This window comes from Athene noctua, chromosome Z (assembly GCF_965140245.1).
Source record: "Athene noctua chromosome Z, bAthNoc1.hap1.1, whole genome shotgun sequence".
NCBI classification, from domain to species: Eukaryota; Metazoa; Chordata; class Aves; order Strigiformes; family Strigidae; genus Athene; species Athene noctua.
In genome coordinates, this window is record NC_134077.1 from 13,304,946 (window position 1) to 13,321,168 (window position 16,223).

The window sequence follows — 16,223 nt, forward strand, 5'->3', positions numbered from 1 at the left end:
ACATTACTATGATCAGCTGAACATATTTTTATAAACTACTGTTTTTCTTAAGAAAGTTCAACAGCTCTTAACATATAAAAGTTAGCTGTAAAAAGATATTTTTGGTGTATGTGTTAAGAATGAACCCAGAACATCTATGACAGAATTCTGTTTGCACCACAGGCAGTATATGATACCAGGCTCTGTGCTTCTCACCTTACAGGGAACTGAGATTGCTGTTGATACTGCACTGTAAAAATAGGAAGTTCACATAGAAATTTGAACACAAACTCCAATAGCTTTCTTGCTATTGCTCCTGGCTGAGCTTTAGAAATTGGATGGATGACAGCTCTACAAGCAAGTGCCCTGGGAACGTGAGCTGCAGTTTGTGCTGGTTTACTTCAAGACCGGAACATATGTCATTCCCCAGTTTTCATCACACACTGCTGAGACTCACATCCCATTCACCTTTCTTGTGAAATAAGCTTATCACCTTTGATTACTCACTCACGTAAGTGAGATAAACCACACTGGGCATACTAAGAGATCTTCTGTATCAACACTTTCTACCCACCAGTACTTATATGCTGTACAAAAACCTGCTGTCATAAATAAGTGCCCAAAAGTCTTTAACATCTAAATTTTCTTTGCAGGAGCTTGGTGGGGTGATAAGTATTGGTTTTAATGTCATATGATGCTTACAGTACAAAAAAAATCTACATCAGGCCCTTCCTAGTACATTATTAATATATAATTACATATATATTTTTCAAGTAATTAATGTTCAAGAGGAAGAGTTTTCCGGATGTCACCTTTTCCACCACTACGGAAATCCAAACTTTTTAGACTTTCATAAGTGAAGCCAATTAATAAAATCTGGATGATTACTGAGTAACTTCTGTTACAGGAAACCAGCCATCTAGGTCTATTATAAGTAACCAAGGTCTAACGATTCTCCCAAATGTTCTATTCATTCAGTGCAGTGGAGACGTGTTATGAACACAGTGTGTGATCTTGTAACTAAAGACTTGATTAGAAGGCACGCTCACAAGTGGGCCAAATTAACACAGCATGGAAAATCTTAATTGTCTCACGTCCTGACAGCTTGGCTTTGCAATGTTGGTATCCTTTTCCAGTAGGGTTTCTTTTTGTATGTAATTAGAATAGTATTTGTTCAAGGCACAAAGTATAAAACCAATAAAACAATTTTCTTTCTTTTGTAACATAAAAATCTGTATCCTCTCAAGTTTTTGTATAATTATTTTTGTCTGAATCACCTGCTGTTGCTCATAAACCTGATTTTAAATGTATTGCAAATGTCTCATGATAGATTTTACCATTTGGTCAATCTATCACATTCCCTTCTCCCTGACCCTCCTGTTTTTGACCTCCTGATTTCCAAGAACTTCACACTAATTCCCAGTGAATGGTATCTGCTTTTGAAAGTGGAGCTAATCAGCAGCAAGCTTTTGAGTTTGTCACTCAACATAATAAATTTTTGTTTAAAAATCATGTGGATGGTGTTTATGTAATTGTTCCTGGTTATACAGTTTCATCTGATAAGGATCTAGAGATCTGATTCAATAACGGTCAAAATGTCAGCTAGCCTACACGCTGTGCTCATTAAATCCTGGAGCATCTATATTGTGGGTACTACCATACACCTGTGAAATGGCAACTCTCAGATGCTATTAATCTTTCCCCTTTTAATTAAAATTAAATCTATATGCTCCTAGCACAGACAAGAGTACATGAATAAATTCATGCAATCCTTATTGTAGGCACAGCTCTACCAGGACTGAAGAGCTTGTTTCCTTTCCTATTGCTGTGAGAAAGGAGTAATTTCACTCAGGTGATTAGCAAAGTATTGCAGATCAGATGATAATCAGACCTGGCTATTTCTCCTTATCACAACAGCTCCCACCCTGCTCTCAAGTTTAATGTATCTGTAAGATTCTCTCTTAAAAATACATGTTCCTGAGGCACAGTTTTCCTCTAAGCCAGGCCCTAGGCACTACCACAAGAATATTACAAGGAATACAGCACAGGCTCCTGGTGGCATACCGGGTTTGCAAGTCAAAGTATAGTTGCATACAGCCTTCCCATGGAACAGAGGGAGCACTGCAGTGTGTGATGGTAATGAGAAAAAAAGTTGTAGTCTAGAGACAGTCTCCTAAGTGAGGATCCAGTGAGACCTTCCAGTCTCTCAGATCAATATTCGTATTGTGGCTATGTCCAGACTCCATCTGCGGGCTAGGTTCAGGCACATACCAGATCTCTGTCTCCACTTCACTTGCATGAAAAGGAACAGGGGTAGCAGGGAGACCATGGCACACGTCGATTCAGTCCCAGACAAGTTGTTCAGGAGGTAACAGGACTAGGATAAACCTCCAGGTTAGGGCAAGTAGCCACAGCTTCCTTGTTTGCCCATCACTTCGCTAAAATTCAGCCCTTCACAGGAGTGACATGCACCTAATCTTGCCTTCTGGCTGGCAAAGTAAGACACCTCCACCCCATTTGTACAGTGCCTCATTTCCTAATTTTCACAAACTTAAATGCATTATCCACTTGCTACAGAAAGTCAGAAAATTAATTTCCTCCTAAACACACAAAAGGTGAAGACAGGACAATTACCCATCCTTCTGACCACCACCTGTTGCCTTCCCAGGTAAATCTCTTTGTCTGGTCCTCGCAACGTTGTTCCATCTTTTTGTTATCCATTAATTCCACACTCCCTGCACTTGCCACAGTCCTGAACCCCTGTCCCTTATGCCTCAGTCCTCCTCCTTACCCCATTGCTTCTCCTCATTCAGCAGCACTATTTCTTCTCCTTCCAAAAGAGTTTGCACACCTTGCAAACGTTCTGTTGCACACAATAATGCTTCTCTGGAGTCATCACAACAACATGGGTAAGAAGAGGGATTTTGACTTTCAAATACTATACCTCAAAATAATAGCCGACTTCTACCTTCACAACAGAAGAGCTTATGACTTCTTTTCTCAGGCCTAGACCTTGCTTTTCAATGTGCTGCTCATGTTGCAACCTTTTTGCCATAAGAGTTCAGCTGAAACAACTTAAATGACTTTCAGACAAAGCTCCTGAAAACAAGGTGCAGACCAGGTACTTGCTAATATTAGTGTCAACAGCTAAGACCATTTGTGCACATCTGACCTCTGATTTGTTTTCCACCATGAAACTCTAATGGAATCCATGACACAGATGATGTTGCCATTCCTGTGGCTGTGTTGGGAGCCCCTGGACCAGTATTCCCATTTTTTGCATCCACAGAAAAGACAAAAAATTCAAGTAATAATACACATTTTAAAACTTTTCTATTTGAACATGAGGCAGGAAGACTTAAGGTAAAACTGATCCCCCTGCCCTGCAGTGAAAGGCTGAATTATTAAAACTGTCTTCTAGTATTTCATTAGTCTGACCTCGCACCTTAGTCAACCTGCAGACAGAATACTCATTGCTGCAGCACCAGACCGAAGAAAGGCCCTGCTGGACTTAGGTTCTGAGTAAAGCTTTAAATCAAAATATATTAGCTTTGATTTTGTATTTCTCTGTGCCATTAAACACAGAAAAAACTCTTCAAATCTTTCTTGCCAGTGACAGGCAGCATGCTTTGGTCCAGTTTTGTTATCTATACTGATTTATGAGCCTGAAGTTTTTATGTTTACATAAATTGTTCAGTAGTCACTCTGCCGTAAACCTGTACTGCAAGACAGAACACAGAATCACAGAACAGAACACTACAGCACTTGTCAGAGACAGGAAGCCAGACACTGTGAACAAAACCATTGTCCTATGCTTAGTTTAACACCTGTGAACATCAGCGAGATCCACAAATTGTCTTTAAAGTTGAAGAGCTTCTACCTTTCCTGACACTTTTCCTTATTAAAATAAGAGGCACTTATCCTCCCATGTGTTACAGCACTAGATCTTTTTAGTAAAACTATTATTTGAAAATAAACTTCACATCATCTGCAGCCTTGGAAAACCCCCACTCAGTCAAAGGCAGAGTGAATTTTAGAGCAGCAGAAGCAAAAGATGACAGGCTGGCTGATTACAGTAGTACTGGAGGAGAGAGGGCTCTAGATTTTCATTTGTAAGTCTCACACACATAAACAACCTGCACTGCTGCATGGTTGCAGGCACCTTCACAGTTCCCCTGTTGGATACAGGATGAAGGAAAGCAAATCCAAGTACAGGAAAAAACCTGAAACATTAAAAGGGCTTTCCCCCCAAACTTTGGAAAATCTTATCAAACCAGGTTTAAATTATTAGCACAAACCATTTTTGTGCAAGTAAGAATTATTTTCTGAAAAAAATACACAAACCTAAAAGCCAGCCAAAGCCACATCCTCACCACAGTTTCTCCCTCCTCACTAGCATGGTACCAATTATTGCTCTTGAGATGTCTCACCTCTGCACCAGCCTCTTTCTTCACAGACAGGCTTTGCTCTAAGCACATGCTTCAGTGAGGGCCTTCTCACCTGTACCCCTCCTGTCCAGGTTTCCCATTCAAAGCTGTTCATCCTGGCTGTCATTTCCACCTCTAGCTCACCAACATGGTTCTCCTTCAGTTTTAGTCTCCCACTCCCTCTTCTAGACTCTCTCTCCTATTCATTCCACACAAGGCAACTTAAAGCCTGAATGTCTCAGAGCCATCAGTAAAGAAAGGCTCAGTCCTCCAAGTGCTGATTCACTTAACTCTACAGGGAGTTACTTTTCTCCCCTTCTAAGCCACAGGCATCACACAGAAAAGTTTTAGAGCAACCAGAAGTGCAGAGTTCTGCATGGGGAAGAGGTGGCACATGGTCACCAGAGCCAACAGTATTGGCTTAGAAATAAATTGCAAAACCACTCACTCTAGCATTTTTTTTGGTGCTTTACACTGTCCAGATTTGGACCAGATTTTCCAAGATGGTAAATTACATTAATTTTGTAATTTTGGGTTTTATTATTATCTGTCTAACTTGAATAATGCCTGTTGGTCTCTGACATAATTTTTATTAGACAAGGTGAACTTAAAAAGCACTGATCACAGATCTTTTCTGGCAGAAGTGTGATTCAATGTGAAATATCCATTTACAATTCCCTACACAGATTGATCACCCAGTTTGCTGTAAGTACTTAATCCTTTTCATGCAAAGAAATTACTTCACTAACTGAAGAGTTTAAAAGAAGAACCCATTTTACCAAATCCTTCACTTTGATTGAACATCATCTTCACTGTATGACAAGCAGAGCCATCTCCCAGACAAACTCCACACTGGTCTTCAGTTGCGTTGGAATTTATCTCATAATCACAGCCAACAGCCTAGAAGGAAAAACAGTTTCAGAATAAGTGTGGCCTCCACAGTGAAATACTCAGAGCTCATTTATCACTGCCTTCAGTGTACTCTGCTCTCCTGAGAAGGGGGAAAATCACCTCTATGGAAGAGTAGATATCCTATATAAACAAACTAATAGTGGATGTTGATATATCTAAGTCAAACTCATGTGTATTATATGAAGGTGAAAAACAACCAAAGAAGCAACAAACTACCACCTCATGAAACATACAGAGATGGAAACGTGCCACCAAGATGGCCTCAACATCTAGAATTGGCCAATACATCTACGATTTGTGTCTGCTTTCTTATTCCCAGGAATACAATGCAGTAACAACTGAAATCTCTGTGTCAGCTTTCTGTGGCTGTCAGACAGTACAGAACCTCTACGGCAGTCAAATCCCCTTGTAAAGAAACTCCTCAGCAGGCATGAAGTTGTATACCCATGATAGCTGCTTCTCCAGCTTGTCAGCACGGAGGAATGGGTCAAGATAAAGTTCTGGTAAAGACTGATTTTCCAGTTCATGCTTGCTACAGGGAGAAAGTGAGAGAAAAATTTATTCATACTGAGTCAGGACAAAACTTCTTCCTTGACCAAGCAAAAAATTCTGTATTAATGCCTTTAAACTTCAACAAAATCTTGATTTGTTTTTGGGGTGGCTTTTGCATCTCTTTAAAAACTAGCAAGGTTGGAGAACATGACCTAACATCCAGCACTCACTAGTTGTTAACAGTATCAAAGGTATTTGGAGGCCTGTGATATAGATGAATAGCCATAAGTCTGGTGGTATGTAAGGTTTTTCTCAGCAAATTTTTCTCAAAATAAGCTCTCAGGTGCAATACCTGCCAACTCCTCTAACACCCTCTTGATGTATGAAAATCTGGGTAACCCCTATCTTGATACTGATCTTATTTTACCTTCAGTACATCAGCTGCTGTAAGCTTCTGACAGGAAAATCTATCTATTAGACTAATCTAGGTATAAAGGCTCCTGCATTCTCTAACATTTTTCCATCATTTTCAGCTCAGAAACACCTGAACTTTTCCTCTATGTGCCAGTGATTTAATGAAAAGCTAGAGAAACTGCAAAAATGGAAGCAAGGAAATGCCTCAAGTTACAAATGGTGTTAAACCATGTCACTTGCATTTTTACAGAGGATTCAGAAAAAGACTCATCCATCACTTAATGCCAGCTCTTAGCCAGCACCTTTGATACCTGCTCTGAAAAACAATGGTCATGGCAGAAGGTTTTGCAGCAGCCTCAGCTTCTAACTCCTTTCAGCAAAGAATACTTTCAAAAAAGTGAATGTTTTGTAATGTCTTTCACACCGACACATCTTGGCACCGAGGACATGTTTATGAGCAGTACCAGAATGTTACAGAGATAAGCACATATTAAGGAGGTTTTTGCCTCCAAGCATGTAGCTATTTGATCAAAGATGGATTTAATGAAGTATTCAAAGTACATAGATGCCACTGCGATAAGTGCAGGATGCTTCTTTATCTTGCCAAGAGTTCAGATCTGACTCTTCACCTGCTACCTACAGATGCACTGTGGTTTATATTTAATGCTTTCTAAGAATTTAAAGATGTAGGTGTGTAGCTATTTTCTTACAAAGATACCTTCTGTGGTATATTTACTGTACTATTAGTACATTTATTAAACATCTACACACAATTAGTAAAGTAATTGTTATCAGATTTATTATTAGACCAGAGAAGTAACCAGCCTCTCTGGGGAGTCCTGAAAGTTGCAGTTTATTTTCTATTCTATGTATATATGCACTATTAAACTGAAAGTTGGGGAAAATCTGGAAATGGAACACTTGCACGTCATGTTCTGCTGTTATAAAATATTATTAATGAGCGTTTTGGAGCTTCTCTTTTGAACTTCTTAAAAAAATTACTTGTCTTCAAATTGTCTCACTTTTGCCAAATGATTTGCTGGTAGAAAATGCATGTTCTTGCAAAGGTTTCTGTTCATCTTTACCTACTGTTCATGCTTGTTTGAGTGGCTGCACCCAGAAGTAGTTTATCTAGTTCAGGCTGTCAATCAGACATCTTGAAATGAACATCACTGTGAGTACCATGTAGAGTAAAAATTCCCAAGTGCTGAATAAATTAGTCCTGAACTACTGCACTGGCACTAGCAAATGAACGCAGTAGCAACACCACAGCATCATCACTTTCCTGCCTTTGGGGTGCCAATTAGTGTCTCTGTGTGGGCTGTACTCTGTGTCAGCTCACCCAGAATCAGCTCAGATCTTTAACACTTGGCTATACATTTCCTTTAGCAGCACATACATGACATCAAAATACAACATCACTATGACATGAAGGGAATCTCTTTGTCCCCTTCAGTTATAACCACAGAAGCTTGTATTTTGTTTCTTTTCTGATATTTGAAACATAGTTTGTATCTGATCAGACATCACAGTCTTACCTATTACGTGCAGCAGGGTGGGGTGCAGGGATCCCCGAGGATGGGGCACTGCAGACAATTGTGGCAGAGCAGGCAATTTACTGTGTCACAGTAAATAAAGTTTTCATTTTATTCTCTAGCTCTGGGGTGCTGCTGGTGGTGCAATGACCTTCATATCTAGCAACAGGGCCTCATAAGGCCATTAATGACCATCACAAAGCGTATATTCTGTGTCATAACAAACAGCTCCAGCATTCACTCAAAGTACATTTACATGAACTTTAATTTCCAGGCCATATTTTACTCTCCTGCTCTAGTGAATATCACATTATTTTTGTCATCCATTAGATTAATTCCTGGATTCTTCCTCCTCCATTTTACTTGCCTTCCTCATTCTTTTGGTTTTTCTCAATATGCAGTAGCCACATTTTCTAAAACTGCCTTAGATAATGTGCCTCAAATTTCTGCCTGTTAAAAGAGATCTGGAGAATGAATGCAGGTTATAGAACAAGAAGAAAATCAGCAGCAATTAGGGTCTGTTCTTTTGCACACATATGTCCATGTGCACCCTCTGCCAGTGAAACATGCTATGCTACAGCAACCACTGTGTGCCGTAGCATGTGCAGCACAAATCAGCATCCACCTATGCAGCCCTCTGCCATTGCCCCATTTAACAAGAGCCTTTCTGATGCACCTGAGACTAGCTTTATTTCTGGTCCCAGCACACAGTGCAGAGGCAGAAATAATGGCCTGAATTTCCTGGCTGCACCACACAAAGGAGAAACAATTTCTTTCCTGCTGCTCAGTGACTAAGGGGAAAATAGCCAGAGATATTACCCTTTTGCCACTTCCAGAGGGAGAAACTTTTGTGACAGATTGGCAGTGGGGGGCAGATACAAAAAGTCCTTGCTGCCACTGAAGGTGTGTACAGCCCGGATATATTGCCTGAATTTCAGTTACGTGGATGTTACATTGTGCTTTTAGGCTCCTCCTTCCGTTTCTCTCCCCCACTGGTCTCCAAATAAAGAAATCATGTTCACGTCATGTTGGCCATGACATTACCTTGAATGGTTAGAAATGTGTCCTGATGTGTCTGTTTCTCTTATAATTAGTCTAGATGGGTCTGAATCAATGTCCTGTTGGGGTAGCAGTGGGAGGAGATTGAACCACAGTGAGAGGTAGTAAAGCTACTACAAAAAGTCTGAGACGTGTAAGCTGCTTTTCAGCAAGAGAAAAACCCCATTTTTCTCCCTAGTACTACACAGCTGTGTAATTCTCCAATACAATGTTAGCCTCTCAACATAACAATTGTGAATTACCACAGAGAACAGCTCACAGATTTGCATGACTGATGGTCACCTAAGCCTATTAAAATTCTGTTCAAAGATGAATGCTTGCTAGAAAACAGCAGAGATGCCAGGTCCTCTACTCTCAGTGTCTGCACACTCTCAGTGCGTACACCATGTAAGCTTTCACTTTTAGATGACGCCATGGCTTGTATTTAACCAAACTCGTCAATCATGTATATGTCAGTGCTCAACAAACATACTCTGGTGGCAGTATCTTTGCTTATTAACACTGAGGGAGTGAGTGACTGCTCTAGTAAGAATTAGAGTGCACTTGTGATGTCTAATTTAAACGCAGGAAGATAGAACATGTGCTTTAAAGATCTTCTAAATAAACAGAAAAAGTGGCACTCAAAGGATGAGTGCAGAGCAATACGGTTAAATAGCAAACTAGTCATGGTATATCTTGATTATTTGAGATTAAATTACTGACAGCTCTTGTTGATTCCCTCCACTCAAAGCTGTTTGTAAGTCAGATATCATGACAGGAGGGGGTCTAAAAAGGTACATGAAGGAAGGCCAGGCTAGGTGTAAACACAATAAAAGGATTAAGGGGACTGTATCTCTCATCTACTTATTAGCACCACCTGGAACAAAACATGGTTGCAACTGCAGGCATGTAGTTTTGAGATCCCCCCTTGCAATCACTTGTTTCAGCACTGAGTGATGTAACAGCATTACATGTGTTTGGGGAACTCCTGTTCTGTGTAAGGACTAAGTTGAGAGGACCCAGCTATTTTTATACACCAGGCCCTCAAATGAGTTAACAATTCTAGCTTATCTTTGAATTGAGGAGGCAAGTTCCAGAGAAATACCATTCCAACAACACCTCACTGGTAAGGCTTCCTTCTACACTGAGGCATAAACACCACTTCTGAAAAAGTAGGACACGTATTTTGGACCGATTGCAAGGATCAAGTGAATCAGTGCTAGTGTCTGTCCATAATTCCCACTTGAAGATGCACATTATGGCTTTGCCATGGAGGCTAGGAAAGCATCCAGTATACCTCCGGTAGCTAAAATCAGGCATCTCAATCCACATTTAGCAACCAAGGTAAGACCAATTTCTCTGACTGCTCTGAACAAAACCATGGCAAACCGCAAAATCAGACTGAAGTCAGATTAATTTAGGAGACTGAATTATTGATTGAACCTGAGTCTATCTATCTTGTTTTGACATATCCACCAGGAAATGTCTGAACTTGGTTGTTAAAAAATAGCTACTCTGCACACTAACCACATGTGAATGCTATGGACAGTGGATCTAATGTACAACATCTCACCATTTTAACTTTTTGCTCCATTTCAGACCTAAAAGAAGAGTTATTTTAGTACTCAGAACAAATGTGCTCTTGAGAAATATAGTACCGAAAACCAGAACAGGACTTTAACAGACATCGCCACCAATTTTGTGAACTTTTTCACATCATTAGCAACATGGTTGCTACAGGAGTACAAGAATGATGAACCAGACTATTTATTTTAAATTCATTACCAGATTTATTCACCATGACCTGTAATGTATGTGTTAGTGTTTAACTAGCTGGTCTAAAATACTAGTGAATTATACAGAGATGCTTGAAAAACCTTCTCCTCAAGTGTTATGCAAGGTACCTATTTCTGATAAAAGCTCACTCTCTTTCAGATATGTGAGCTATTTGGGTTACCTATTCATCATTTGGATTCACTTGTGGTGGTTGCATGATTATATTGTTCACTCCATGATTCTGACTTCAATTAAACTTGTTTGTCAGAAGATGTGAAGCAGTAGTCAACATTAGAAATTCTGACAAAACTGTATTTATGATAGCACTAATATCTTGAAGGAAATTTTTAGAAAGACTTTGAGTCCCCAGCACTATTAATGCTGAAGTATATCTAGTATCTACAAACTGCAATTAGAATTAGCTTTCCTTTCACCTCTGATCTATCACTTCTGATTAATTAAGTTTTGCTGTTTATGAAATAGGTATAAATTTAAACTATCACAGGCAAGGTTCAATACAGAAAGCATATGGAAACTAAAATTAACCATAGTGATCCCAGTCTCTCTGGGCTGGAAATCAGAAAATTAGTGTAACATCACAAAGACAGCCTTCTGAGTTTAGCACTTGGCCTCTTCCAAGTGAAGGTCAAAAGCGCTGATATGGTATATAACATTCACTACATGTTTCAATACGATAAAGATGTGTTCCCATCTGGCTTGAACCACTCAAGGCCAAGTCAGATCTTTACCATCATAGTTAAAAGGACCATCCTGGCTCTCAGCAAAGTCAAGCAGGATCTCGTCACTGTGAATTTGAGCAGGTCCTTGGTAACTCCCTTTTCCAAATGCATGTCCTGGAAGGAAAGCTTAAAACAAAACTTTTATTACTGCTCTCTGAAGCACTGGCATTGTACTAAAAGTAGGAAGTCTTCAGAGAGGGTATACTAATGACCTATTAAAAATCTGGAGATTCCATCACTGTAAGTCTTTAAGAAAAAGACTGAAAAATGACAAAAAAGGAACATGATTCTGTAAAGGGACAAAACAGTTGGCTTCTAGTTGCATTTTTGTATGATTTAATGACTTAGGACATACAATCCCAAGCTCCCTACAGTAAACTAATGTAGTTTCTACAAGACACCAAGTCCTGCTTTTGCTTCCAAATATGATAAAAAGGCAAAAAAGCTATCCTGTACCTTCAAGGGGGTACAGGATGACAATCCCCAGTTTGAAGAAATAAACCATATTTGTAAATACATCCCCTACAAGTACTCATTTTATTTATGAGAAATTCATTAAAACCAATGTTATGACTGTGGGCATTACAGCATTTACAGAACACACCTTCAAATGGCACAAACACACACAACATCCTGGAAACCCACTATCAACATGCAGAATATGCAGAGAACTTTATACTTCTTCAATAAACAAAACATTATTGAACCATATACTCTGTGTTTGCCTGTTATCTCATTGTACAGCTTTATTCAATTTACTGTTGTAAACTAAAATAATTTTTACTGCCCTGAAGTCCAAACATCTCATCCTATTAGAAGTTAGTTCAGAACTGCTACATAATGCGCAATGTTAAACCGCATTTTCATTAAAAAAGCAGAGTGGTGACATCAATGACAACCCTAAGGCTAAAATCCTTTGTGAAAGTATCTCATCAGAAACAAACATATTTTCTTAAATTGATGTTTTAAAATAATGGAAGAAGAGAGGAGTTAAAAGGTACCAAAGTAATTAGCACTCAGTCTAATGGATTCATTATAAAGGATGGAAACAACTCATGTCCGTTTGGAAAAGCTGTTTCTATAAACTTGTTTGCATGATCATTAAATATGTGGTAAAATTGAGTACTTGGCCTTGATACTCAAAAAGTGTTAAACACTTTCCTGTAATTTTATAAAATAAAATCGTAGAGAAAGAAACATGCAAACATACCCAATACCTTACACATGCCATTAATACAGATATCTCGGCTGTGCCTTCCTTCAAAGCAAGGAGTACCATCAGTAACTGCATCAAGCATCTTCTCTGAAAAATGGCCATCTATTGGGCGACAGTGGAGCTCACAGGGGTTTGCTGAAAGGAAAACAAAGATACTTTCTCCGAAAATACTTCAGCAGGACATTGAAGTATAATGGACAGGGAATGACAGTATGTTTTTTCTGCACCATCCACTTACTTTCCCTGGCATTTCACAGAAATGGCCTAATCAGAAGCAGTGAGCAGAGCCAGGGTTGTACTGCTAACAGAGTGACACAGGCCTGATAAATGCCACTTGTGGACTTCTAGGAAGCAGCTGGAGGCTGGTGCCCTCACACCTCCACGTTCTCTGTTGCTGGCGCATTAACAACCAGCTTGCTGAGTCAAGCAGTAATGAGGCTGTCAGCTGTGATGAAGAAAGGGATGGGAAACCAGCAAAACCAACTTCATTAGTGAGGGGAAAGGAGCAACCTGGGGGTGAGATTGCCAAGGACACTGACAAGCAACAGTTTTCCATTAGCTGATGACTAAGATTTCAGAGGTAATTTATAACTACTTATCACTGCTGCCAGTCTCCTTAGAGACCAGTCAAATGTTTGCTTCTGATCTTCTCCATGTCAATCAAGTGTCACATCACTGCTTATTTTCAGCTATCTGTGGGCACTTAATAAATTATTTCAAATACTGGACCTTTTTCCTGCTTGGCAACTTATGAAATGGGGATAACATTGCTGGGTCAGACAGACCCAGGCTGCTCTTGGATAGATGTGCACAGAAGCAACAGTGAAGAGATAAGCTGTGGCAAAAGCAATCAGTGGGTCTCTGAAACAAGATTTTCTGCAATGGACCAGCATTAGTCTATTCCATCCAAGGGGTAAGAAGTGCCAAACATGCAGTGCCCTGCCTCACAGACACTGGCCCTTGGGAATGGCAATTTTGAAGCGAGGCTTTGGAGAGCCAAAGGTCACAAATTTGATAAGTTGTGTACACAAAAGACGAATTAGAACTGAAACCAGGGTCAAAGCAAAGACAGATATAATCTCTTCCCTTATATTAATTCCCAGAAACCCTCCAGCAAAGCCAGACCTTTCTGACAAAAAAAAAAATCATCCACTGTCATATCGATGAGGGACAGTAAGAGAGGAGCTGTCTGACGGTTTTGGTCTATCCCAAGATCCCAGTCTAGCCAGGTGGTAAAGCAATTTGTTCATGCTCAGCAAGCTGAAATGCTTTGCTGACCAAAGCAGTGGGCCTTAAAACCACCAGTCAGTAAGGACTTCAAGGCACCATTATTAAGCCATTTTAATACAATATCCCAGTATGCTGCAGATGCCTCTGCTGAGTGACAGTTCCATCCTGTGCTTGACAGCTGACAAAATCTTCTCCCTTGGTCTCAGGAATGCAGGGTAACTATACATCCTCTACATCCTGGCTAATACATTTCTTTCTCCCGCTTCTTCCCCTTCCTCTTTGTTGACCTGGCTTGTGTCATACGAAGAACTGTGTTTAAAATTAGAGGAATTTCTAACAACGAGTGAAATTCAAACATTCCGTAATGCAAAGAAACTAAATAACTTCCTGCAAAAGGGTTCATTCATTTGAAAGAGGAAATTTGCTTTCATTGCTCTGGCTTGTACAGCATCAACATAGACACACCACGCAGGGACCAAAAGTGACAGCAGCTCCTGCCTGCAAAGTACTTGCAGCTCAAGGACTGAATCTTAGAAAACCTGAGCTTTAGAACTATGAATCTCATCCACATAAACAGGATCTCTGCAGAACTGGGATATAAAAAATAAAAAAGGTATACTAAAGGAAATCTAAAATCTTAAGGAGGAGTTTCGTGTCTTCCCTCTTATCGGTAGAGCTAAAATGGTATCTTAGGACTGACAACAATGTTGTGCTTGTGACTTCTCAAAGCCTTGTAAAGGGCAACAGAGTGATTAGAGGCCACACATGGACTAAGGTTATAAAACTGGTGGGATTTATAGAATCATCTCATACAATCACAGAATGGGTTGGGGCTTGGGTTGGAAGGGACCTCAAAGCTCACCTAGTTCCACCCCCCCTGCCATGGGCAGGGACACCTTCCACTAGCCCAGGTTGCTCCAAGCCCCGTCCAGCCTGGCCTTGAACACTGCCAGGGAGGGGGCAGCCACAGCTGCTCTGGGAAACCTGTGCCAGTGTCTCACCACCCTCACTGTAAACAATTTTTTTCCTGATATCTAATCTAAATCTACCCTCTTTCAGTTTAAAGCCATTACCCCTCATCCTATCCCTACACCCCCTGATAAAGAGTCCCTCCCCATCTTTCCTGTAGCCCTTTCAAGTACTGGAAGGGCACCATAACGTCTCCCCGAGCCTTCTCTTTTCCAGGCTGAACAACCCCAACTCTCTCAGCCTGTCCTCACAGGGGAGGTGCTCCAGCCCCCTGATCATATTTGTGGCCTCCTCTGGACTCACTCGAGCAGGGGGTCTTGTGTTGAGGGTCCCAGAGCTGGACACAGAACTCCAGGTGAGGTCTCATAAGAGCAGAGCAGAGGGGGAGAATCCCCTTCCTTGACTTGCCGGCCACACTTCTCCTGATGCAGCCCAGGATGCGGTTGGCTTTCTGGGCTGCAAATGCACATTGCCAGTTTGTGTCCAGCTTTTCATCCACCAACACCCCCAAGTTCTTCTCCTCAGGGCTGCTCTCAATCCACTCATTGCTCAGCCTGTATTTGTGCTTGGGATTGCCCTGACACATATGCAGGACCTTGCACTTAGCCTTGCTTAACTTCATGAGGTTCACACGGGCCCACTTCTCCAGCCTGTCCAGGTCCCTCTGGATGGCACATCCCTTGCCTCCAGTGTGTGGACCGCACCACACAGCTTGGTGGTGTTGGCAAACTTGCTGAGGGTGCACTCAATCCCACTGTCTGTGCTGCCAACAAAGATGTAAAACAGGGCCAGTCCCAACACCGTCTCCTGAAGAACACCACTCGTCACTGCTCTCCACCCAGTCATTGAGCTGTTTACTGAAACTCTTTGAGTGTGACCATCCAGCGCATTCCTTATACACCGAGTGGTCCATGTGTCAAATCCATGTCTCTCCAATTTACAGACAAGGATGTCGTGTGGGATACTGTCAAATGCTTTGTACAAGTCCAGGTAAATGACATCAGTTGCTCTTCCCTTATCCGTCAGCATTGTAATCCTGTTGTAGAAGGCCACCGAATTTGACAATCTGCCTTTAGTGAACATGATGTGAGTCATTCTCAAGAACATCAACAGAAATGGAGCTACAAAAGAGTGTGAGGCAAGGACATGAAGTCTGTAATCCTTATCAGCTCTCAGGCCCTCTGTGAAAACTGCCAGCCATAACATCTATCAGTTCTTCTGATAAGAGCTGTCATGATAAGCGACACAAGTAATTTTACTTCTATCTGCACAAATTTTTTCTGGCCATGGGGCTAATCTGATTCCTCTCAATTTTGTTTCCTTGCTTACCTTCTCAATTTGTTAAACACAAAGCATAATACCCTCACAGAAAGGAGAATCCCAGAATTCCAGCTAGTCTGTTACTTGCTCAGAATTGATCCTGACAGACACAGATTTTGCGTATAGTCATTTCAGCTTTTACATTGTTTGTAACAAAATACATAGAGCAGCAGTT

General features: G+C 40.8%; 1 protein-coding gene across 1 annotated transcript in view; it reads right to left on the minus strand.

Annotated features, from left to right (window-relative positions):
- ADAMTS12 (ADAM metallopeptidase with thrombospondin type 1 motif 12) overlaps positions 1 to 16,223 on the minus strand; it is a 171,182-nt gene that overhangs the window by 40,862 nt on the left and 114,097 nt on the right. The window contains exons 13-14 of the mRNA XM_074932675.1: positions 12,531 to 12,664; positions 5,186 to 5,306 (exon numbers count right to left, since the gene is read on the minus strand). Of these exons, the coding sequence (XP_074788776.1) occupies positions 5,186 to 5,306; positions 12,531 to 12,664 (255 nt within the window). The remainder of the gene's footprint in view (positions 1 to 5,185; positions 5,307 to 12,530; positions 12,665 to 16,223) is intronic.